This window comes from Cherax quadricarinatus, chromosome 13 (genome assembly GCF_038502225.1).
Source record: "Cherax quadricarinatus isolate ZL_2023a chromosome 13, ASM3850222v1, whole genome shotgun sequence".
In the NCBI taxonomy this organism is placed as follows: Eukaryota; Metazoa; Arthropoda; class Malacostraca; order Decapoda; family Parastacidae; genus Cherax; species Cherax quadricarinatus.
The window spans coordinates 40,942,597-40,968,015 of NC_091304.1; the positions used below are offsets into that span (position 1 = coordinate 40,942,597).

At 39.7% G+C, this 25,419-nt stretch overlaps 1 protein-coding gene across 6 annotated transcripts in view; it reads right to left on the reverse strand.

The window, feature by feature from the left end:
• The window catches only part of LRR (Leucine-rich repeat), a 705,864-nt gene that overhangs the window by 107,173 nt on the left and 573,272 nt on the right, over positions 1-25,419 (reverse strand). For all 6 annotated transcript variants that reach the window (XM_070084670.1, XM_070084668.1, XM_070084669.1 and 3 more), the window contains 4 exons: positions 16,734-16,849; positions 13,223-13,360; positions 9,778-9,943; positions 9,331-9,489 (listed from right to left, as the gene is read on the reverse strand). In XM_070084670.1, coding sequence (XP_069940771.1) covers positions 9,331-9,489; positions 9,778-9,943; positions 13,223-13,360; positions 16,734-16,849 — 579 coding nt within the window. The remainder of the gene's footprint in view (positions 1-9,330; positions 9,490-9,777; positions 9,944-13,222; positions 13,361-16,733; positions 16,850-25,419) is intronic.

Genomic DNA, 25,419 nt, shown 5'->3' on the forward strand with positions numbered 1-25,419 from the left:
GTGTGTGGGGAAGTACCCTGGCTGGTGTGTGTGGGGAAGTACCCTGGCTGGTGTGTGTGGGGAAGTACCCTGACTGGTGTGTGTGGGGAAGTACCCTGGCTGGTGTGTGTGGGGAGGTACCCTGGCTGGTGTGTGTGGGGAAGTACCCTGGCTGGTGTGTGTGTTTGGAAGTACCCTGGCTGGTGTGTGTGGGGAAGTACCCTGGCTGGTGTGTGTGGGGAAGTACCCTGGCTGGTGTGTGTTTGGGGAAGTACTCTGGCTGGTGTGTAGGGAAGTACCCTGGCTGGTGTACCACCATCACTACCACCCTCTACCACCACCTTTTGCATCTTTCTACAAACTTTTCTCTTGAATTTTATAGTGTTTCTCACCCTCTTTACCAAAGGACTGGCACTAGCTTTCTTTGGGCCCATAGTAGCATATTTAGCAGTTACAAGCACTAAAAACAAGGGAATAATACAAAATGTATCGCATGTATGCGTGGAATCGTCCTCACTGGCTGGTAAACAATGGCACACTGGCTGTACATGGAGTGTCCAGGCCATTCATGGCACGCAGACACGCTTGGGACGAATGACTGAGTTCAGTGTCATTTATCGCGCCAATATTTTGACGCAAAAACATTACTTAATCCGATTATTACTTAATCTGATGACGTCTTAATCCAGGTGTCCACTGTAAGGTTTTCCAGACAAAATGGTCCAAAGTGACAAGGAAAAAGGCTGAGGAAAAACTGTTGAAAACCCTGATAATCCCCAACCATCTACCTCAAGAGTCGGTGTCCACAACATGTCTATGCTGTAAGTGAAAGCTCATATTCTCCCATGGTTTGCTAACAGATGTGAACAGTAGTGATGACACTGATTTCCTAGCAATTGATTATCAGACAAGTGATGGTGAGGGTGATTTTTTTCCCTGTGAAGCACCATTTAATACAGCAATGCACATGGTCTGGTAGTGTGTCTAGGGCCATCCTCAACGAATGTGGAGGATCCTGAAGCCCAGCTCCAGCAAGAGAAAGTGATAACGAAGGTACTTACACTGGCATGGGTAGTTAATTGTAAGCAATACTGGTGACTCGTGTAGCACTGCAGACAAAGAAGCATGCAGCACCAGTGCCGTATCTCAATTCCCATCCGCTCGAGGCAATGTCCACTATACACAACCACCACCACAACCACCAGTCACAAACAACCAGCAACCACTAGACCATGCCTGGGAGTACCAGGCAAATACACATTATGTGCTTAATCCCCATCACTTTGACAATACACACACAAGCACAGTATAATCTTAATGAACTGTACCCTAAGCGACAACTTGGATGAAATATTTCTTTGAATGTATTCTGATGAACCCCTGGTGAACTATTAAGTGATGCAAACCAACATACAAGTATACAATTACAAACACATTTGCTTTACCACAACTGTCACCTAACGAGTGGAAAGAGAGAACCGCGTCCGAGATGTACAATGTGTCTCCCTTGCCACAATCATGCTTTTGCCACATATCTATAACCACAACACTGCATCATACTATTCAACAGAACACAACATGTACCCTGGCATTCAGTGATCTCGTCCTTGTCAACAGATTTATTCTGCTGCTGTGTAAACTAAACTTCTCAGACAAGAGGAGCCCTGACAAACACTGTTACACAAGATTAGGGGTGCTTTTACGTACACCTGAAAAATGAGTCGATTGAGTTTTTTTTTCTTCTTCTAGAACATCACCACTGACAAGTCACTATCCTGTTCAAAGGTAGACTCGTTTAGAAATGGGATATGAAATTGTTTGCCGATACCGATATGTACTCAACTTTAGGTTAATGCTGATGTCATAGATCAGTAATTCTCAACCAGAGTTAAATTTACCCAATGGGGTAAAAAATTACATGGCAAGGGGTAAATATTTGATGTACCTGATAACTGAATTATAATTCAGCTTCTCTTAGAGAAGAATTTGAAAAGGTTGGTGTTCATTTTTGGGTAAAACCCGAAGATTCATTTCCACTCCTTACTCAACATGCATTCCAAGTGCTTGTTCCTTTTGTCACTACATACTTATGTGAATCAGGGTTCTCAAGTTTAGTAGCAATGAAGACAAAGACCAGGAACTGATTGAAAGCCGATGATGATATGAGAGTAGCATTCTCATCAACAGCTCCTTGCATAAACAGATCGACTCAATGAATCAGCAGTGTTCCCATTGATAATGTTTCTGGTGTTTGTTTGGTTTAATTTTTTTTCTCTTTGTGAATCTGAACAAGCTGTCCTCTCTTGAGCAGCTCTACCAGCAGCTAAAGGAAGAAATGAGGATGGCTAAGCTTGAGATACAGTGACTGACTGAGGAAAACAAGATGATTCGTAGTAATCCACCTATTGAGAATCCTCAAGCCAAGAAAGGAACCTGGACAGTGGCTGGAAAGCATGGGACAAAACTAAGGATCAAGAGGACAGATGGAGAGGTAGAATCAACGAAGATCCAGGAAACTGCTGTGGAAACATCGAGCCCATTCTCCGTGCTGCCTGATGAATGTAAGACCACTACTGGGAACATCACGATGAACGACGCCAAGGAGGTAAAAACGTTGTTGTTGGGGATAGCCAGGTTAGGTACATGGATAGGGCCTTCTGCTTGAAGGATAGGAGTAGGATGCAGAGGGTGTGTTTTCCTGGGGCTGGGATGAAGGATATTGTTAGCCATCTGGATGACATCATGATAGGTAATGGGAGAAATCCTATTATCTGTTTCAGTGCTGGAAGCAACGATGTTGGCAGACGTAGGAGTGAGGACCTGATTAGCAGGTATAGGTCAGCAATAGAGATAATTAGGAGGAAGGGAGGGAACCCTGTCATATGTGGTATTTTGCCAAGGAGAGGAATTGGAAATGAATGGTTGTCCAGGGCAATTGGTGTCAATTGCTGGCTGGACAAATACTGTAAGGAAAATGCGGTAATATTCATTGACAACTGGGACCTCTTCTATGGCAGAAATGACATGTATGCCAGGGATGGGGTTCACTTATCTAGGTCTGGGGTGGGGGCACTGGCAACTGCAGTGGAGGGAGCTGTTAGGACTTTAAACTAAGAATAGTTAGTGGTATGGGTTTTGGCAGGAAAACAGTGAAGTCCCAGTGTAGTAATATTACGAGTTCTAGGGGAACAAGTAATAGGCAGAATGAGGTGGATATTGGAAAGTCAGTGGCACTAGGTGACAAGGAGAGTAATAGGTTTAGTGGAAAAACAGAAATGAGCAGGAAGGGTAAAGAAAAAGGAGGGTCTTGAAATATACATTATGCTAATACCTGTAGTGATAAGAATATGATGGACGAGTTGAGATTAGTTACAAGTGCAGGTAACATTGATGTATTTGCCATAACTGAGACGTGGTTTAATTCAAAAAGTCGGGACATGCCTGCAGAATGTCACATTCAGGGTTTCAAATTGTTCCAAGTAGATAGAAGTATCGGGAAGGGGGTGGGGTGGCACTGTATGTCCGAGATCGCTTGAACTGTTGCATAAAAATGGGTATTAAGTCTGAAGTAACACACAGTGTCTTGATATAATTTTCAGAGGGGCATGAAAAATTGATTTTATATGTGATATACCATTCCCCAAACTTAGATAGGGACCAAGGGAGACTACTATGGGAGGAAATTGTTAAGGCCACAAGGCACCATAACACAGTAATTCTAGGAGATTTTAACTTTAAGTCAGATTGATTGGAATTTCTTGACTGGGAATTTAAAATTAAACAACTTCTTAGTAGTAGTTCAGGATTGTTTTTTGAAGCACTCTGTGACAGAGCCTACAAGGGGAAATAACCTGCTTGACTTGCTTTTGGCAAACAAGGAAACCCTCGTTAATAATTTAGAAATTACAGAGGAACTCGGCACAAGCCATCACAAATCAATTACCTTTAGCATTGAATGGAAGTATGAATGTAGTGATAATACAGTAATGGTCCCAGATTTCCGCATAGCAGATTACAACGGGCTTAGAGAACACTTATCATCTGTGGACTGGGGTAACGAAGAGAGCTATCAGTATGACAGCTTTCTTAACACAATACATGCTGCCCAAAGGATATTTATCCCATATAAGGAAATTAGATCGAACAGAAATGACCCAAAATGGATGAAAAATAGGCTCAAATATCTTTTAGGAGAGAAAAAAGGAATTTATAGGCACATCAAAAGAGGTGAGGATCATCTTATAAATCATACATTGACATCAAGAGGGACATTAAAAAGGGGATAAGAAAAGCTAAACGGGACTATGAAATTAAAGTTGCTAGGGATTCAAAAACTAACCCAAAAATTTTTTTCCAGGTTTACAGAACAAAAATTAGTGATAAGATAGGTCCCCTTAACAATAACTATGGAGTTCTTACTGATAAAGAAAATGAAATGTGCTCTATTTTTAATACATAATTATATTCTCTCAGTTTTTACTTAGGAAGACACTAATAATATCCCAATACTTATTTTTTTTAGTGGGCCTGAAAAAGATAAATTATGTAATACCACAGTCACTAGCAAAATGGTTATCAAACAGATAGACCGTTTGAAGCAAAATCTATTGCCTGGTCCTGATCAGCTTTTTTCAAGAGTTCTTAACCCTTAAACAGTCCAAACATAGATCTACGTTTTTTCAACATTTGAAAGTATGTAAAAAATGTATTTTTTCTTTTTTACATTTGAAAACGTAAAAAAAACTTTCATCTACTTTTTTTTTGTTATATTCGAAAATTACAGGTAGTAGGTTGGTAGACAGCAACCACCCAGGGAAGTACTACCGTCCTGCCAAGCGAGTGTAAAACAAAAGCCTGTGATTGTTTTACATGATGGAAGGATTGCTGATGTCTTTTGTCTGTCTCATAAATATGCAAGATTACAGGTATGTCTTGCTACTTCTACTTACACTTAGGTCACACTACACATACATGTACACATTTATTTATACACACTCATCTGAGTTTTCTTTGATTTTATCTTAATAGTTCTTGGTCTTATTACTTTTCCTTTTATATCCATGGGAAAGTGGAATAAGAATCTTTCCTCCGTAAGCCATGCATGTTGTAAAAGTCAACTAAAATGCCAGGAACAATGGGCTAGTAACCCCTTTTCCTGTAAAGATTACTAAAAAGAATAAGAAGAAGAAAATTGTCAAAGTGGGAAGTCTGAATGTGCGTGGATGTTGTGCAGATGATAAGAAAGAGATGATTGTGGATGTTATGAATGAGAAGAAGCTGGATGTCCTGGCTTTAAATGAAACAAAGCTGAAGGGGTGGGAGAGTTTCAGTGAAGAATAAATGGGATTAGGTCAGGGGTTTCAAACAGAGTTAGAGCTAAAGAAGGAGTAGCAATAATGTTGAAGGATAAGCTATGGCAGGAAAAGAGGGACTATAAATGTATTAATTCAAGGATTATGTGGAGTAAAATAAAGATTGGATGTGAAAAGTGGGTTATAATAAGCGTGTATGCACCTGGAGAAGAGAGAAGTGTAGAGGAGAGAGAGAGAGATTTTGGGAAATGTTGAGTGAATGCGTGGGGAGTTTTGAATCAAGTGTAAGAGTAATGGTGGTTGGTGATTTCAATGCTAAAGTGGGTAAAAATGTTATGGAGGGAGTAGTAGGTAAATTTGGGGTGCCAGGGGTAAATGTAAATGGAGAGCCTTTAATTGAGCTATGTGTAGAGAGAGATTTGGTAATAAGTAATACATATTTTATGAAAAAGAGGATAAATAAATATACAAGGTATGATGTAGCACGTAATGAAAGTAGTTTATTAGATTATGTATTGGTGGATAAAAGGTTGATGGGTAGGCTCCAGGATGTACATGTTTATAGAGGGGCAACTGATATATCGGATCATTATTTAGTTGTAGCTACAGTTAGAGTAAGAGGTAGATGGGACAAGTGGAAGGAGGCAACAACAAGTAGGAGGGAAGTGAAAGTGTATAAACTAAGGGAGGAGGAAGTTCGGGTGACATATAAGCAACTATTGGCAGAAAGGTGGGCTAGTGCAAAGATGAGTAGTGGGGGGGTTGAAGAGGGTTGGAATAGTTTTAAAAATGCAGTATTAGAATGTGGGGCAGAAGTTTGTGGTTATAGGAGGGTGGGGGCAGGAGGAAAGAGGAGTGATTGGTGAAATGATGAAGTAAAGGGTGTGATAAAAGAGAGAAAGGTAGCTTATGAGAGGTTTTTACAAAGCAGAAGTGTTATAAGAAGAGCAGAGTATATGGAGAGTAAAAGAAAGGTAAAGAGAGTGGTGAGAGAGTGCAAAAGGAGAGCAGATGATAGAGTGGGAGAGGCACTGTCAAGAAATTTTAATGAAAATAAGAAAAAAATTTGGAGTTAAACAAGTTAAGAAAGCCTAGGGAAAGTATGGATTTGTCAGTTAAAAACAGAGTAGGGGAGTTAGTAGATGGGGAGATGGAGGTATTAGGTAGATGGCGGGAATATTTTGAGGAACTTTTAAATGTTAAGGAAGAAACAGAGGCAGTAATTTCATGCACTGGTCAGGGAGGTATACCATCTTTTAGGAGTGAAGAAGAGCAGAATATAAGTGTGGGGGAGGTACGTGAGGCATTACGTAAAATGAAAGGGGGTAAAGCAGCTGGAACTGATGGCATCATGACAGAAATGTTAAAAGCAGGGGGGGATATAGTGTTGGAGTGGTTGGTACTTTTGTTTAATAAATGTATGAAAGAGGGGAAGGTACCTAGGGATTGGTGGAGAGCATGTATAGTCCCTTTATATAAAGGGAAAGGGGACAAAAGAGACTGTAAAAATTATAGAGGAATAACTTTACTGAGTATACCAGGAAAAGTGTACGGTAGGGTTATAATTGAAAGAATTAGAGGTAAGACAGAAAGTAGGATTGCGGATGAGCAAGGAGGTTTCAGAGTGGGTAGGGGATGTGTAGATCAAGTGTTTACATTGAAGCATATATGTGAACAGTATTTAGATAAAGGTAGGGAAGTTTTTATTGCATTTATGGATTTAGAAAAGGCATATGATAGAGTGGCTAGAGGAGCAATGTGGCAGATGTTGCAAGTATATGGAATAGGTGGCAAGTTATTAAATGCTGTAAAGAGTTTTTATGAGGATAGTGAGGCTCAGGTTAGGGTGTGTAGAAGAGAGGGAGACTACTTCCCGGTAAAAGTAGGTCTTAGAAAGGGATGTGTAATGTCACCATGGTTGTTTAATATATTTATAGATGGGGTTGTTAAAGAAGTAAATGCTAGGGTGTTTGGGAGAGGGGTGGGATTAAATTATGGGGAATCAAATTCAAAATGGGAATTGACACAGTTACTTTTTCCTGATGATACTGTGCTTATGGGAGATTCTAAAGAAAAATTGCAAAGGTTAGTGGATGAGTTTGGGAATGTGTGTAAAGGTAGAAAGTTGAAAGTGAACATAGAAAAGAGTAAGGTGATCAGGGTGTCAAATGATTTAGATAAAGAAAAATTGGATATCAAATTGGGGAGAAGGAGTATGGAAGAAGTGAATGTTTTCAGATACTTGGGAGTTGACGTGTCGGCGGATGGATTTATGAAGGATGAGGTTAATCATAGAATTGATGAGGGAAAAAAGACGAGTGGTGCATTGAGGTATATGTGGAGTCAAAAAACATTATCTATGGAGGCAAAGAAGGGAATGTATGACAGTATAGTAGTACCAACACTCTTATATGGGTGTGAAGCTTGGGTGGTAAATGCAGCAGCGAGGAGACGGTTGGAGGCAGTGGAGATGTCCTGTTTAAGGGCAATGTGTGGTGTAAATATTATGCAGAAAATTCGGAGTGTGGAAATTAGGAAAAGGTGTGGAGTTAATAAAAGTATTAGCCAGAGGGCAGAAGAGGGGTTGTTGAGGTGGTTTGGTCATTTAGAGAGAATGGATCAAAGTAGAATGACATGGAAAGCACATAAATCTATAGGGGAAGGAAGGCGGGGTAGGGGGTCGTCCTCGAAAGGGTTAGAGAGAGGGGGTAAAGGAGGTTTTGTGGGCAAGGGGCTTGGACTTCCAGCAAGTGTGTGTGAGCGTGTTAGATAGGAGTGAATGGAGACGAATGGTACTTGGGACCTGACGATCTGTTGGAGTGTGAGCAGGGTAATATTTAGTGAAGGGATTCAGGGAAACCTGTTATTTTCATATAGTCGGACTTAAGTCCTGGAAATGGGAAGTACAATGCCTGCACTTTAAAGGAGGGGTTTGGGATATTGGTAGTTTGGAGGGATATGTTGTGTATCTTTATATGTGTATGCTTCTAAACTGTTGTATTCTGAGCACCTCTGCAAAAACAGTGATAATGTGCGAGTGTGGTGAAAGTGTTGAATGATGATGAAAGTATTTTCTTTTTGGGGATTTTCTTTCTTTTTTGGGTCACCCTGCCTCGGTGGGAGACAGCTGACTTGTTGAAAAAAAAATATATATATATATAAAATATGAAATAACTTTTAAAAACATTTGAAATTTTGGAGTTTCCAGACAAAATGGAGACTTAGTGCTTACTGAGCTCACGGAGAATGTAAACAAACAGGGTGGGGCGCGGTGACCGTATTAGAAAGTCATTTGGGGGGAGCCATATAGCGAGATTTGGTCATAATTTGAAATGACCGTATTAGCGGAACGCCGTAAAGTGAAACGCCGTAAAGCGGGGCCCTACTGTATGTGCCAACAGGCCTGGTGCAGTTTTCCTCCTTTCTTATGTTCTTATAACTATACTAGGCAGACTGTTCCACTCATAAACATACAGGAAAAACACTATTAGGCCTGTTGGCCTATAATTGGCAGGTCCTTCACAAATCCAACCCACTAACAGAATAAATGCTATCCAAGCAATAAGCTTTGATAATTCTATTTACTCACGTGCAAGTCCCACTCAAATCGAACCCCTCTCACTCATGCCTTTATCCATTCTAAATTTGAAACTACCCAAGGTTTTAGCTTCAATAGGACCTTGGGTAAAGGGATGGGGATTGTAGTAGCAGGCTTCAATGTGAAAAACATTGTAATGGGCAATTGAGACCTCCACAACACAAAGATACAAGATATGATGAGATTATTTTAAATGATTGTAACAGACAATTCTGGAATTAACAGAATTCTGTAATGAACCACCTACTCATTAAATCTGAAATCAATTTACCCAGCAAACTGTAATAATAATGACCAATTCTGTATTTAATGGACACTGTCCCAACTTCTACCTCCCTTCATCCAGAAGGTTAAAGTTAATTTTTTTTATAACTTGTAAATCAGAATGACTTCCACAAAATTATAAGGTAAACCAGATAAGAAAAAACTCTTCAGACTTACCTGTTTAGAGCTGTCAGCATCTGTGATAAGTCCCTCGGCCCACTGTAGGGAGTTGGAGCCACCAAAGTCACTCCCAGACCGACGCAAAGTTCGAACAACTTCACCAGTCTGTAGCACCAAGCGATCCACTTGCTGCTGTGTTGAACTTAACAAAAAGCCCTAAGAAAAAAAAATTTAATGATATAGTAAATGTATCAGAGCTAAAACTGTAATCTGCAAATGATGAATTGATTGCATCCATCTGAAGTTTGTATGTACTGCAGTGTACAGTAAACAAAATCTTTAGATATGCAAAACACAATTCTAATAAATATATATAAAATGATTAACCAGATACATGGCATATTCAATTTTTTTTATTTGATAATCTGTAAATTTTATACAATCAATTATCAACAGAATATTAATGAGTTAAAAACTGTAAACGAACCTAAGAAGAGCACACACCTGTTGTAATCTAAATGCCTGTCCATTTGAATATTTCATTGGAGATACGTTTCTATACAGCGTGTCTTGAATTCTGCGCATTATATTCTCTGTTCGCTCTGGTGCTGTCTTCATACACAGCATAGCATCATGTACAGGAAATGGCATAAACTTTACGCAGTAATTGCTAGAATTTTAGAAAAAAAAAAAATTTAGTTAAAATAAATCTTCCTCCTTAGAATAGTTCCTATTCCAAGTTAATAAAAGTGAAAATTTAATAAGCATTACGTATTTTCATCTGATTTCTGGGTAATAAATTGAGACTTTCAATCTGTATCAGTAACTTTTAGGTTACTTCTTGAGGAAAGAGTAAGAGGAAATTTAATGTTGCATGGACAATTATAAAATATCAGTAATCTAAAATGCTTAAAAAGAAATTCATATCCAATCTGCTTATCATTTTGGTCTACTGATTATCACTAATGTATACAGTAACATATGTAGGAACATCACAGTATAGCATAAATATACAAAACATTATTAAAGTAATAGTATAGCTAACTTAAAAAGTCATCCTGTGTTCTTATATTTCCAAAGTACAAAAGCAATATAGCGTTGCAAGAGCCACATCATATTCAGCAGTTTCAAGAGTTATCAGGTTGTCTGAAGAAATAACTTTTGGAATACTTACCATAGTAATTTTCATCAAATTTAAATTGAAACATTCTCACAAAAAAACAGAGGCACAATAATGTGACTGTGTGGTTAGTTAATGGTCCAAGTTGGACCAAAATGTCATCACAAGTTTTAGTCTCCAGACCAAAAAACCCTCTCAACTTTGCCTATTTTAAGTAAAGCATTACTGCTTAAAAATGATTAGCCAGGTGAATATTGTGCCCTTGTAATGTTTCTATTATGAACCACAGGATCAGTAAGGGATATACTTATAAGAGCTGTCAAAGCAATCATGCTGGTTATCAACATTTTACTGTAAGGTGTATAAGCAACATTTTATTTCAAAATGAAGTTAACTGAGGGAAACTACACTTAACTCCTACAGTTGTCCTACCACAATTTCCATTTTCAATACATCACAAATGAAATTTGATCAGGATTTGTAAGAAAGGAACCACTTTATTGTACCATCATGCTTTAAAATGTAAGACTCAGCCATGAAAACTTTTCTGACCTGGAAAAAGTTGGCTGCCGACTCAGGCGGGTAGAAAGTAAACAGCTCACAGTGAATGCTTTGGTGTTATTACCAACTAACATTGACAACAACAATGGCATTTTATTACAATACTATGGCATTTTCTTGCTTATTACCAATTTTTTTTCTATGCATTCATCTTAGGCACATGTTTTGGTATAGTTGTGGCGAGTTTCTACACTTCTTTTTTTTTTCAACAAGTCGGTCGTCTCCCACCGAGGCAGGGTGACCCAAAAAAGAAAGAAAATCCCCAAAAAGAAAATACTTTCATCATCATTCAACACTTTCACCACACTCACACATTATCACTGCTTTTGCAGAGGTGCCCAGAATACAACAGTTTAGAAGCATATACGTATAAAGATACACAACATATCCCTCCAAACTGCCAATATCCCAAACCACTCCTTTAAAGTGCAGGCATTGTACTTCCCATTTCCAGGACTCAAGTCCGACTATATGAAAATAACCAGTTTCCCTGAATCCCTTCACTAAATATTACCCTGCTCACACTCCAACAGATCGTCAGGTCCCAATTATCATTCGTCTCCATTCACTCCTATTTAACACGCTCATGCACGCTTGCTGGAAGTCCAAGCCCCTCGCCCACAAAACCTCCTTTACCCCCTCTTTCCAACCCTTTCGAGGACGACCCCTACCCCTCTTTCCTTCCCCTATAGATTTATATGCTTTCCATGTCATTCTACTTTGATCCATTCTCTCTAAATGACCAAACCACCTCAACAACCCCTCTTCTGCCCTCTGACTAATGCTTTTATTAACTCCACACCTTCTCTTAATTTCCACACTCCGAATTTTCTGCATAATATTTACACCACACATTGCCCTTAGACAGGACATCTCCACTGCCTCCAACCGTCTCCTCGCTGCTGCATTTACCACCCAAGCTTCACACCCATATAAGAGTGTTGGTACTACTATACTTTCATACATTCCCTTCTTTGCCTCCATAGATAACGTTTTTTGACTCCACATATACCTCAACGCACCACTCACCTTTTTTTCCCTCATCAATTCTATGATTAACCTCATCCTTCATAAATCCATCTGCCGACACGTCAACTCCCAAGTATCTGAAAACATTCACTTCTTCCATACTCCTCCCCAATTTGATATCCAATTTTTCTTCATCTAAATCATTTGATACCCTCATCACCTTACTCTTTTCTATGTTCACTTTCAACTTTCTACCTTTACACACATTCTCAAACTCATCCACTAACCTTTGCAATTTTTCTTTGGAATCTCCCATAAGCACAGTATCATCAGCAAAAAGTAACTGTGTCAATTCCCATTTTGAATTTGATTCCCCATAATTTAATCCTACCCCTCTCCCGAACACCCTAGCATTTACTTCTTTTACAACCCCATCTATAAATATATTAAACAACAATGGTGACATTACACATCCCTGTCTAAGACCTACTTTTACCGGGAAGTATTCTCCCTCTCTTCTACACACCCTAACCTGAGCCTCACTATCCTCATAAAAGCTCTTTACAGCATTTAGTAACTTAACACCTATTCCATAAACTTGCAACATCTGCCACATTGCTCCTCTATCCACTCTATCATATGCCTTTTCTAAATCCATAAATGCAATAAAAACTTCCCTACATATGGTATATATGGTACAATTTGCCTGAGAAGCTGCTAGGTATAAGTCAGTAAGCCTGCTGCAGTGCTCCTCTGTTCCAATGGGAACAAATACAAGGGAGATAAATATAAATGCAGTTCATGCTTACTAATGTTTATTCCACATGTTCAAAACATTGCATTGTATTGCTGACACTGAACTCCAACCAATCCTAGGAAACTAACAGAACACATAGGTATCACACTAGAAACCAACGTCTCCGACAGCCCTCGTGCTTGATTGAGCATCTGCAGAAATTCTATGAAAATTCAAGGACCAAGTATGTGGAATAACTTAACACATGAACTGAAAAATTGCAACAATCTTACTAAATTCAAAACTAAACTAAAACACTTTAATCAAATCAATTACCTCATCTATTTGTAAATGCCCTTTACCATTTTGCTTTGTCCATAAGAGTACTGATGCTACAGTACACTGTACTGAGCTTCTTAAATTGAATTACTAATATTTTATTCCTAGGAACATATTTATTTTGCCCCAAAAATTAACAAAAACCGGTGATGAATGATCAACACATCTAAAAAAACTACTCTGTATATTAGCCTGTAAGTGTTGTGCATTAAATGTTAACTTACCTTTGTAATGCATAGGCAATATCACTATAACCTTGTAATGTTACATTATTTCTATCATAGCTTATATACTGTAGTTTTGAGTTTATCTGAAGAGCTTTAGCAAGAAGTCGTGCACCACTGTCACCCATGTAATTGCCACTGAAAGTCAAAAATCACACAATTATTTCATTACTTTTTAACAACAATTATAACCTTACAATGTGTAAGGCTCTTAAATATAATATGGATTATACTTATTACAAAGAATATCACAATCACTGAAAACTTTCTGGCCATCATACATTGTTAAAATGGTAACACACAGTAATTTAACAGTTTTAGTACTCAGAACCAAGACAGGTGAATATTTCTTTTTGGATCCCACTATCTTAACAGAAACAGCCAGTGTGGTATTTAAAAAAATATTATGCATACTGTAACATCATTTAACAATTATTAAAGACTAGTATCAACATCAGTCCATCAAAAGACTCATAAATAGCTGGTCTCCTAAACATGTACAATTGTTTATTAATTTTTTTCTTCAACGAATCGTCCATCTCCCACTGAGGTAGAGTACAGGCACTGTACTTCTCACCTCCAAGACTCGAATCCAACCAACCAGTTTCCCTGAATCCCTTCATAAATGTTACCTTGCTCACAGTCCAATAGAACATCACCCTAAAAGCCATTTGCCTCCACTCACTCCTATCTAACATGCTCACACACACACTTGTTAGATGTCTAAGCCCCTCTGCACACAAAACATCCTCTACCCAATCCCTCCAACCTTTCCTAAGACATCCTGTACCTGACCTTCCCTCCACTACAGTTGTATACCTTCCAAATCATCCTATTTTGTTCACTCTTCTCTAAACGTCTAAACCACCTTAACAACCCCTCTTTAGCCCTCTGGGTAGCATTTTTAGTAACCCTTGCATCTTCTAATTTCCAAGCTATGAATTCTCTACCTAATATTCACACCACACATTGCTCTCAGACACAATATCTCCACTGCCTCCAGCATCCTCCTCGCTGCAACATTCAGGACCCATGCTTCAAACCCATATAAGAGCGTTGGTACTACTGTACTCTCGTATATTTCCCTTTTTGCTCCTATGGATAATGTCTCCACAGACTCCCCAGTGCACCACTCGCCTTTTTTCCCTTGTCAGTTGAATGGTTCACCACATTTTTCATAGATCCATCTGCTAACAAATCCACTCCTAAATTTTAAGACATTTACTTCCTCCATACTCCCTCCCTCCAATCTGATATCTAATCTTACATTACCCAAATTTTTTGTTACCCCTCATTACTTTGCTCTTTCCAACGTTCACTTTTAATTTCCTTCTTTTGCATACCCTCCCAAATTTGCCCCCAAACCTTTTGAACTTCTCTACAGAGTGTCCCAAAAGCACAGCATCATCAGCAAGAAAGTAACTGTGATAACTTACACTTTGTTAGATTCTTTATCTTCCAATCCCTTACCTCTCCCCAATACCCAATCATTAGTATCATCAATAATCGAGCATACAAAAATTAATGAGAGAAGTGAATCTTCACTTCTCATCTGGACACACAATGGTTTCATTACCACAGACAATAAAACTGATCATTGCTCCACTTTCCTAGTCTCCAATGTAACAAAATTATGATGTGAAACTAGTAAAATCTTTCAGGTTCAATGACAAGTCATTTGTGAATAACTATGGCAGTAATCACTAACACAAAGAGAATTTAGCAATATGAAGAAGATATTACTTCATGAACATTGTTAAATTCTCTCTCCCAGTCAGTGTTAGTGATTACTGTCAAAGCCTCTACAATAAACATTACTCTACAAAATCCAGACAGGCTACAGCAAGACTAAACAATACAGAAAACCAACAGCGTCCTCGGATCCAATGATAAAAAGCATAACCATGAGAAATAGCACAGAATGGGATTGATACCCAAAGAACTGCTATTAAACCTTCCAGCTTTTACCAGATCCTGGCTACAATTGCTTCCAATTTTCACCATTCCTTGGCTGTTATGCTGTCCAGTTTATGCCATATTCAAACAAATCCCTCCAGCTTTCACCATTTTCCTGTAGCTATTATATTCCAGCTTTCCCAATTTTCCTGCTACAACTGCCTTACAGTGTTTAGTTAAGCCTTTGACTGTTTACGCCGTATAAATACGTCTTACATGCCACTGTTTCTGACGTATATACAGTGGACCCCCGGTTAACAATATTTTTTCAATCCAGAAGTATGTTCAGGTGCTAGTACTGACCGAATTTATTCCCATAAGGAATATTGTGAAGTAGATTAGTCCATTTCAGACCCCCAAACATACACGTACAAACGCACTTACATAAATACACTTACATAATTGGTCGTATACTCAATAATTCTAGCGGCTTCAAATCAAGCGGGAGAAAGCTGGTAGGCCCACATGTGAGAGAATGGGCCTGTGTGGTCAGTGTGAACCACATAAAAAAAATCCTGCAGCACACAGTGCGTAATGAGAAAAAAAAAAAAACTATAGTTTTTTTTGGATTAAAACGCCGACTTTGAGGTGTATTTTCGTATAGTATTTATTGCTGTATTCACGTTTTCATGGTCTTAGGTGATAAAATGGAAAGCATATTACAGAAATAGAGATGATTTTCATTACTTTGACGATGAAAACGACCTTGAAACTGAGCTCAAAGTAGCGGAAATGTTAGATTTTTACCAATGTTCAGGAGTAAACAAATCACACCACACGTCCAATACACGTCAACTGGGGAGTCTAATATTCTTTCACTAGTGCACTGATATTATTTATACAATTTTTACAATAATGCAGTACTCTGCATAACAGTAAATTTTGTATTTTTTTGTATGAATAAAAAATCAAAATAGAAAGCAATAATAATATAAGAGGGGCCTAGAGATGTGACTAATGAACAGAGGATATGTTATTTTAGTGCCAAGAATGTCTACCTTGTTTATTCTGGACCCTATTTTGAAACTGGCATCTTTTTTAATTTGCGTGAAATTGGCCAAAATGCCAATTTCTGACCACTATATTGGGTAGTTCGAATTGGTAAATGGGCAGTTTCTTGTACTCAGCTGATAGATAAAATGGAGTTCTAAAGAAATAGCTATGAGTTTGGTCAACTGGAACAACGGAATTGGCTGAAAACAGGGCTCAAAGTCGGCGAAATTGCCGATATGCGTATGTCGCTGAGACTGCTAACTTTGCGAGAGCGTAATTCCTTGAGTTTTCGACCAAATTTCGAACTTTTGGTGTCATTACCATCAGGAAAAGATTCTCTATCATTTCATAAGAAATTTTTTTTTTTTTTTCAAAAATTTATCGACATAGAATGACAGTTTAAGAAAGGGGCCTGTGACAGTCAAAGGGTTAACACTGTGTAAGCTAGACCTTATTTGATTTTCATTACTTGCAATTAGCCATGCATTTTGCTTACTTTACAAATTTATTTTACGTTACTCCCTAATATCCAACACAGAAAATACTTAAAGATGCAACTTACCTAATATCTAGACTCTGAAGGCAGTGATTACTGCCTAGAGCATTGAGGAGGTTGTGCAGGTCTGTTTTAAGTCTGGAGTCATTTATGGAGAGGGATTCTAAAACACAATCTTCTTCCTAGAAAAAAAAGCATTATTAAACAAGTTGATGCCCTCTTGCACACAACACTATCCAACCCTTGCCTCTCTTCACAACACACTTGTAACATCTCTCCTCCCACTCAACCACCAACACTCCCCTACACCCAAGCCACCCACAACCTCCCCTTCATGAAGATGAAATTAAACAGTTCGTATCAAAAGTGAATACAAAACAAAATAATAAAAGAATGGTTCTAGTTATAAAATAATGATTTTAAATCAGTATATGAAGCAGCACATTCAAGAAACCTAGAGATTCAAGTAGACCAGAAATGAATATACAAATGGAAAGAGAGAGGAAGACGAAAACTTTCAAAATGCAATAGTGGACAAGGGTATTGAACCAAATCTTTCCAAGTCGTTTAATGTAAACTAAATGTTTAAGGCACAATACTAAGAATAATGGAGGGTGGCAAAATCACTGAAGTAGAGGATGAAATGTGTTAAGTATCAAGCCTTTCCATACCATGATCCATAAAAACAAAAGTGCTAATAATGTTTGTGATACATGGAGTTTACCTGAAGTGTGTTTCGGGGGTCAATGCCACCATGGCATAAGCCGACATATGAACAACAGCCTGGCTGATCAGGTACCGACTTTAGGTTCATGTCCAGCGCCTTTTTGAAGACAGATAGGGGTCTATTTGTAATCCCCCCTATGTATGCTGGGAGGCAGTTGAACAGTTTTGGGCCCCTGACATGTGTTGTCTCTTAGTGTACTCGTGGCCCTCCTGCTTCTCACTGAGGGAATGTTGCATCGAAGCCGGTTCTTTTGCTTTTGTAGAGAGTGATTTTCATGTGCAAGTTTGGTACTAATCCCTTTAGGATTTTCCAAGTGTATACAGTGGACCCCCGACCAACAGCGGCATCGACTAATGCCAAATTCGTCTAACGGTGCTCTTTGGCGTAAAAAAAATGGCTCTACCAATGGCGAAAAACTCATCTAACAGCTTTCGTCCCGAACGTGTCCATGCAGCCGGAGTGCGGCCTGAGCAAGCCCAGCCACTCCAAGACTCAGTGTACCACTGTTTACAAGCCGTTGTGGCGATTCCAAGAGTACCCGAGATATATTTTGTATTATTCCAATGTTTTTTGTGCTTGTAACTGATAAATAAGCCACCATTGGCCCCAAGAAAGCTTCTAGTGCCAAGCCTGTGGTAAATAGGGTGAGAATTACTATGGAAATGAAGAAAGAGATCAATGAAAAATATGAAAGTGGAGTGTGTATGTCCGAGTTGGAAAGGTTATATAACAAACCCCATTCAACCATCACTATTATCTTGGCAAACAGAAAGGCAATCAAGGAAGCTGTTGTTGCAAAAGGTGCAAGTATGTTTACAAATTAGAGATTGCAAATAATTAAAGAGGTGGAGAAACTGTTGTTGGTGTGGATAAACGAAAAACAATTATTAGGAGATTGTGTTTGTCAGTCAATAATATGTGAGAAGGCAAGGCAGTTGCATGATGATCTCATTAAGAAAATGCCTCCAAATAGTGATGGTATTGATGAATTTAAGGCCAGCAAAGGCTGGTTTGAGAGATTTAAGAATCGTAGTGGCATACACAGTGTGGTAAGGCACAGCGAGACTGCCAGTTCAGACAACGAAGCGGCTGAAAAATATGTGCAGGACTTTAAGGAGTACACAGACACTGAAAACTTAAAACCTGAACAAGTGTTTAATTGTGACAAAACAGGCCTGTTTTGGAAGAAAATGCCAAAGAGGACCTACATTACTCAGGAGGAAAAGGCACTCCCAGGACATAAGCCTATGAAAGACAGGTTGACATTAATGTTGTGTAGTAATGCTAGTGGTGATTGCAAAGTGAAGCCTTTATTGGTGTATCACTCAAACTCCCAGTGTGTTCAAGAAAAACAATATCTTCAAGGGTAATTTGTGTGTGCTGTGGAGATCAAACACTAAGGCATGGGTCACTAGGGAAATTTTCATGGACTGGTTTTATGGTGTGTTTGGCCCCACTGTGAAAAATTACCTCCTGTAAAAGAAATTGTCACTCAAGTGCCTCCTGGTAATGGACAACGTTCCTGCTCATCCTCACGACTTGCAAGAGCAAATTGCTGGGGAGTTTGGGTTCGTTAAAGTGAAGTTTTTGCCTCCTAATACAACTCCTCTCCTCCAGCCCATGGACCAGCAGGTCATTTCAAACTTCAAAAAACTCTACACAAAAGCAGTGTTTCAAAAGTGCTTTGAAGTGACCTCAGACACTGAATTGACCCTAAGAGAGTTTTGGAAAGATCACTTCAATATCCTCAGTTGCATAAACCTTATAGGTAAGGCTTGGGAAGGAGTGAGTTGCAGGACTTTGAACTCTGCTTGGAGGAAACTGTGGCCACAATGTGTACAAGAGAGGGATTTTGAAGGGTTTGGGGCTAACCCTCAGGAGCCTATGCCAGTTGTGGAAGCTATTTTGTCATTGGGGAATTCCATGGGGTTGGAGGTTTGTGGCGAGGATGTGGAAAAGTTGGTGCAGAATGACGATGAAGAACTAACCACTGCAGACCTACAAGACCTTGAGGTGCAACAGCAACAGATCACAGCTCGGCAATGTGCTTCAGAGCAGGAGGGAGAGAGAGAGAGGAAGTTGCCTTCATCAGGGATTAAGGAAATGTGTACAATGTTTACAAAGGTGCAAACATTTATGGATGAATTTTATCCTGTCACAGCTGTTGCAAGCCATATTGGCAACATGTACAATGACACTCTTGTGTCCCATTTTAGGGAAATCCTAAGGGCACGTGAGAAACAGAGCTCTCTGGACAGATATTTTGTGCAACAGGGGTCCAGCGACTCAAGCTGGTCCTAGTGGCATTAAAAAAACAAGAAGGGAGGTAACCCCACCAAAGGACTTGGTACCTGAAGTCCTTATGGAAGGGGATTCCCCTTCCAAACAATAGAAAACCTGAATCTCCCCTGCTGCTGGCACATCACTCAAACAACAACTCCACAATAAAGGTAAGTGACATTTAATTACTGTTTATTTTGCATGTAACATTCGTTACTGTGTAGGGAAATGTATATTTCATGTAAAAAAAAAATTTTGTTTAATACTTTTGGGTGTTTGGAACGGATTAATTCTATTTCCATTATTTCTTATGGGGAAAATTAATTCGACTAAAGGCTAGCTCTCTGGAACTGATTAAAGCCCTTGGTCGAGGGTCCACTGCATTATCATGTATCTTTCTCGCCTGCATTCTAGGGAATAATAATCAAGGAAGGGACTTCAACCTTTCCCAGGAATTTAGGTGCTTTATTGTGCTTACGCATGCTGCGAAAGTTCTCTGTACATTCTCCAGGTCAGTAATTTCGCATACCTTGAAGGTGACAGTTAGTGTACAGCAGTATTCCCGCCTAGAGAGAACAAGCAATTTGAAGAGAATCATAATGGACTTGGCGTCCCTAGTTTCGAAGGTTCTCAGTATCCATCCTATCATTTTTCTAGCAGATGAGACAGATACTTTGTTGTGGTCTTTGAAGGCGAGATCCTCTGACATTATCACTCCCAGATCTTTCAAATTAGTTTTCCACTCTATTGTGTGGTTAGAGTTTGTTTTATACTCTGATAAGTTTTAATTTCCTTAAAAGTTTTCCATATCTGAGTAGTTGAAGTTTCTCTTAATTGAACTTCATATTGTTTTTTGTGGCCCATTTAAAGATTTGGTTGATGTCCGCTTGGAGTCTTGCAGTGTCTTCGATGGAGGACACTGTCTTGGCAATTCGAGTGTCATCCACAAAAGTAGACATGGCTTACATCTCTGTATGTCAAATATGAAGATGAGGAACAGGATGGGAGCAAGTACTGTGCCTTATGGAACAGAGCTCTTCACTGTAGCCGCACCAGACTTTACTCTGTTTACTACGGCATTTTGTGTTCTGTTTGTTACGAAGTTATAGATCCATCTACTAACTTTTCCTGTTATTCCTTTGTCACACATTTTGTGCACTATTACACCATAGTTGCACTTGTCAAAGGCTTTCGCAAAGTCTGTGTATACTATATCTGCATTTTGTTTATCCTCTAAAGTATCCAGGACCTTGTCATAGTGGTCCAATAGCTGGGACAGACAGGAGTGATCTGCTCTAAACCCGTGTTGCCTTGGGTTGTGTAACTGATGGGTATCTAGGTGGTTGGTGATCTTACTTCTTAGAACCCTTTCAAGATTTTTATGATATGGGATGTTAGCGCTATTGGTCTGTAGTTCTTCGCAATTGCTTTACTCCCACCTTTGAGGAGTGGGGGATATGTCTTTTGTTTTTAGTGACTGTGGGATGACTTTTGTCCATGCTCCCTCTCCATAGAATGCTGATGCTATATGACAGGGGTTTCTTTCAGTTCTTGATGAGCATGGAGTTCCATGAGTCTGGGCCTGGGGCAGAGTGCATAGGAATGTCATTAACTGCCTTTTCGAAGTCTTGTGGTGTTAGGATAAGAGATTTTTTAAGTGACCAAATTTTGAGTCTCAGTCATAAAAAATCCATTTAGACTGTCAACCCTTAGTCTGGTTAACGGCTCACTGAACACCGAGTAATATTGGGACTTTAGTATCTCACTCATTTTTTTTATGTCATCTGTGTAGGTCCCATCTCGTCTAAGCAGAGGCCCAATACTGGATGCTGTTTTTTCCTTAGATTTGGCATAAGAGAAGTAGAATTACGAGTTTCCTTCAATTTCATTGATGACTAAGTTCTTCCTGAGAGTCTTGTCTCCTGCAAGGTTCCTTAAGCTTAAGTTAGATATTTGCGATTTCTGTGACCAATACCTCCCTTCGTATTTCAGATATACTGGCCCCTCTCAGCAGTTCTGATTCCTCGCTTTCACCTGTATAGGGAGCATCTTTCTTTCTAGTTTACATCTTCTTTCTTTCTCTTAATGGATTGTGCCTTGAGCAGCCCTCAAGTGCCACAGAATTATTTTTTTCTAGGCAAAGGTTCGGATCCATGTTGATTAGGATATCTTCCCAGCTCGTTTCATTTAGCGTATGGTTGACTTGTTCCCAGTGTATGTTTTTGTTACTGAAGTTGAACTTTGTAAAGGCACCCTCATAACTCATCACATTTTGTGATGTTATAAAAAATATCTATGATATAGAATCTTTGTCAGAAGGTAATGACATCAAAAATGCAAAATTTAATCTAACTTAAAGAATTATACTGGCGTAAAGTTGTCGGCTTAAGCACAATTTACACATCAGTGATACTGCTCACTTTGAGGCCTATTACGGGCAAATTCCTCTGCTCAAATTGACCAAATTCCTAGGCATTTCACCAGTATGTCTTTGAGCAATCAACTATCAGAGCTACCCAATGGTATGTACAAAAATCAGTAATCTGCACAATTTTACAACATTCAACAAATTCCAATTTAAAAACAGTCCAAAATAAATACTGTAGACATTCCAGGAACTAAAGCATTCTTTCCTCTATTTGCTAATTACATCCGAGGTTTCTAATACATGTCCCCCATTTTGAATTGAATATCACAGAATAACAAAGCTTTTTCCTACTTTTCAGCTAATAAAATATAAGCAAGAATGCTTGGTCATGGTTTAGACTGTCTCAATGACTGAAGCAGACCTATCAAATCAACGAATGTGTGGGGTTAGAACCCATGACAGGCGAGTCCTAAAACTCACAGACCAGTGTACTAACCACTCAGCCAGCTGGCTCCAATAAAATTAATCCCACTAGATATAGGCAGGCCCCATTTGTATAGCTCCTAAGGTTTGGGACCCCAAACAATAAGCAAAAGTAGTTAGCAGGTAGATTATTATTATTATAATAAAAAAGAAGAGCTAAACCACAAGGGCTATGTAGCACTGCAGGGCAGCGAAGGATGTGAGGGTATCGGGTAGCAAGAGGGAGAGGGATGATTTGTAGGTTATGGAGTACAGCAGAGCAGTGGATAGTGCAGGGGTAGAGGGCAGCAAGAGATAGAGGTAGAAAGGGCTGAGGGGAGTGCTAAAGGTATCGTCATCAGAGTTTGTGGAGTAAACCAGTTGCTGTCAAAAAGTCAATGAGAGAGTTCAGATTAAAGGAGGGTCCACCAGCAAGAACGGAAGGTAAAGAAAGAGCAGCAGAGACGACGACAACGGAGGTAAATTCTGTGTGCTCGTTGACAGAGTGGGCAGGCCAACAGAATGTGGCTAACAGATACTGGAACTTGACAATTATCAGAGAGGAACAGGGCACCTCTCCATGAGATACCCATGAATAAGACGAGTGTGACCGATGCAAAGACGGGAGAGAATAGTCTCCCAACCTCAACACTGATGACAAGAAGACAGTCAGTAACTTACACTCGGTTTAATAGAATGAGTTTTGTTATAGAGCAGATTAGACCAACGTTGTTGCCAACGGATGCGAAGGTGGGTAGCAATTACAGCAAAATACTCCATGAATGAAACACCTCTATATGAAACTGGGAGGTCATGTACTGGTGACCATGCAGCAGTGTCTGCCTGTTCATTGCCCTGTACGTCAACATGACCTGGGACTCAACAAAAAACAATATCTTTGTGCTTGGTAGAGATACGACGTAACCAAAGTTGGATATGGAGAACTATGGGGCGAGGTGTATCGAATTTTTGTAGCCTGTAAAACACTAAGGGAGTCTGAAACAACCACAAATGGTGACACAGGCATAGATTCAATACAGGTAAGTGTTGCAAGAATGGCATACAATTCAGTGGTAAAAATGCTAGCCAAGGATAGTAAATGCCCTCGCATGACACTGTCCGGAAACACTGCTGCGAATCCGACGCTGTCAGAAGACTTGGACCCATCTGTGTACACTGCGATGGAATGAGAAAGAGCGGAAGTGGTCAAGAAAAAGAGAGCGGGAAGCTACCATAGGCAGTTGGGCTTTCGCGCATGGCAGTGAGAAAGAACAGACACGAACAGTTGGAACTTCCCAAAGGGGGGTAGGGAAAAGTGAGATGCTACATGAACATAGAAAGGTGGTAATTGAAAGGAAGACGAGCGAATGTAGGCGAAGAGGGGCGATGAACAAATAAAGAATGTCTACTAACATCAGTGACTATTCTATGTATGGAAGGATTGCAGAGATCATGAGAGCAAACATAATAGCAAAGGCAATGAGCATCACGGTGATCGGACAAGGATAGAATATTTGCTTCTGCATACTCTCAACAGGTGAAGAGGAAAAAGCACCAAGGCATAAATGTAATCCCTGGTGATGGATGGGATTAAGGCTAGAGAGAGTAGCAGGAGAGACCACCGAATAGATATGGTCACCATATTCGAGTTTTGATAAAATTAGAGCTGAATGTAGGCGAAAGAGAGTTCCATGATCAGCTCCCCATGTAAGATGAGAGAGGGTTTTAAGAAGGTTCAGCCAGCTGTGACAAGTTGCCTTCAGAGAGGTAATGTGAGGTTTCCAGGATAACCTACAGTCAAACAGAAGGCCTAGAAACCTGACCGTATCATGTTCTGGGATACGTGAGCCATAGAGGTACAATGGATGATCAGAGATGACAGAACATCTAGTAAAAAGTAATTTGGCGAGTTTTAGTACTGGAAAATTTAAACCTATGCGTGGTGGCCCAATTGGAAAAACGGTTGACCACATGCTGGAGAGAAACTGCAATGAGGTGGCAGTCAGCGCCTACATAAGCTATAGCGAAGTCATCAACATAGTGATGATCAAATATTGGATGGAAGAGGCCAAATCATTTATAGCAAGAAGAAAAAGTGTTGTGCTCAGAACACATCCCTGGGGAACACCTTCAGCTTGGACAAAGTCTGGGGAAAGCATATTATTATTAACCCAAACACAGAAATGTTTGTTAGTTAACCCTTTGACTGTTTACAACGTATAAATAAGTCTTAGGAGCCAATGTTTCTGACGTATTTATATGCACAAATTCTAGCGGCTTCAAATCAAGCGGGAAAGGCCTGGTAGCCCTACATGAGAGAGAAAGGGACTCAGTGGTCGGTGTGCACCCTGTGAAAAAAATCTGGGACCCAGCGGTGCATTGTGGGAACGCCATCTTGTTAGTCCATTTTCACCATGCCTCTCGGTAAGAAGTTCCTCACTCCTCAGCGGATTGGAGGTCTTTTGTTCCCAAGTGATAGCTCTAACAGCGATGAAAATGTCAGTGACAGTGAATTCCAGGGTTTTGAAGTGAGTGTTACCGGAAAAAGTGCCCAGGATAACGTAATTAGTGATGAAAACCCAGATGACCCACAACCTTCCACCTCTGGTGCTGGGCCGGCTTGTTCACGTTCACGTTCGCCTGTACCAGGACGAAAGAGGAAACTATTTGGTCGTGTACAACACCCAGATGATAGCAGTGAATGTGATAGTGACAGTGATTTCAAGGTCACTGAAAACAGTTCTAGTGACAGTGAGGGTGAATATTCCCCAGTGAAGCGGCAGTATGTACGATGTAGCATGCGGTCTGGTAGTGTTTCATATGTTGTTCCAAGGGGAAGGAGAAACTCTGGGAGCACATCCCATGGCCCTACACCACGACCTGATAGTGAAGATGACGATATTGTAACGATGGGT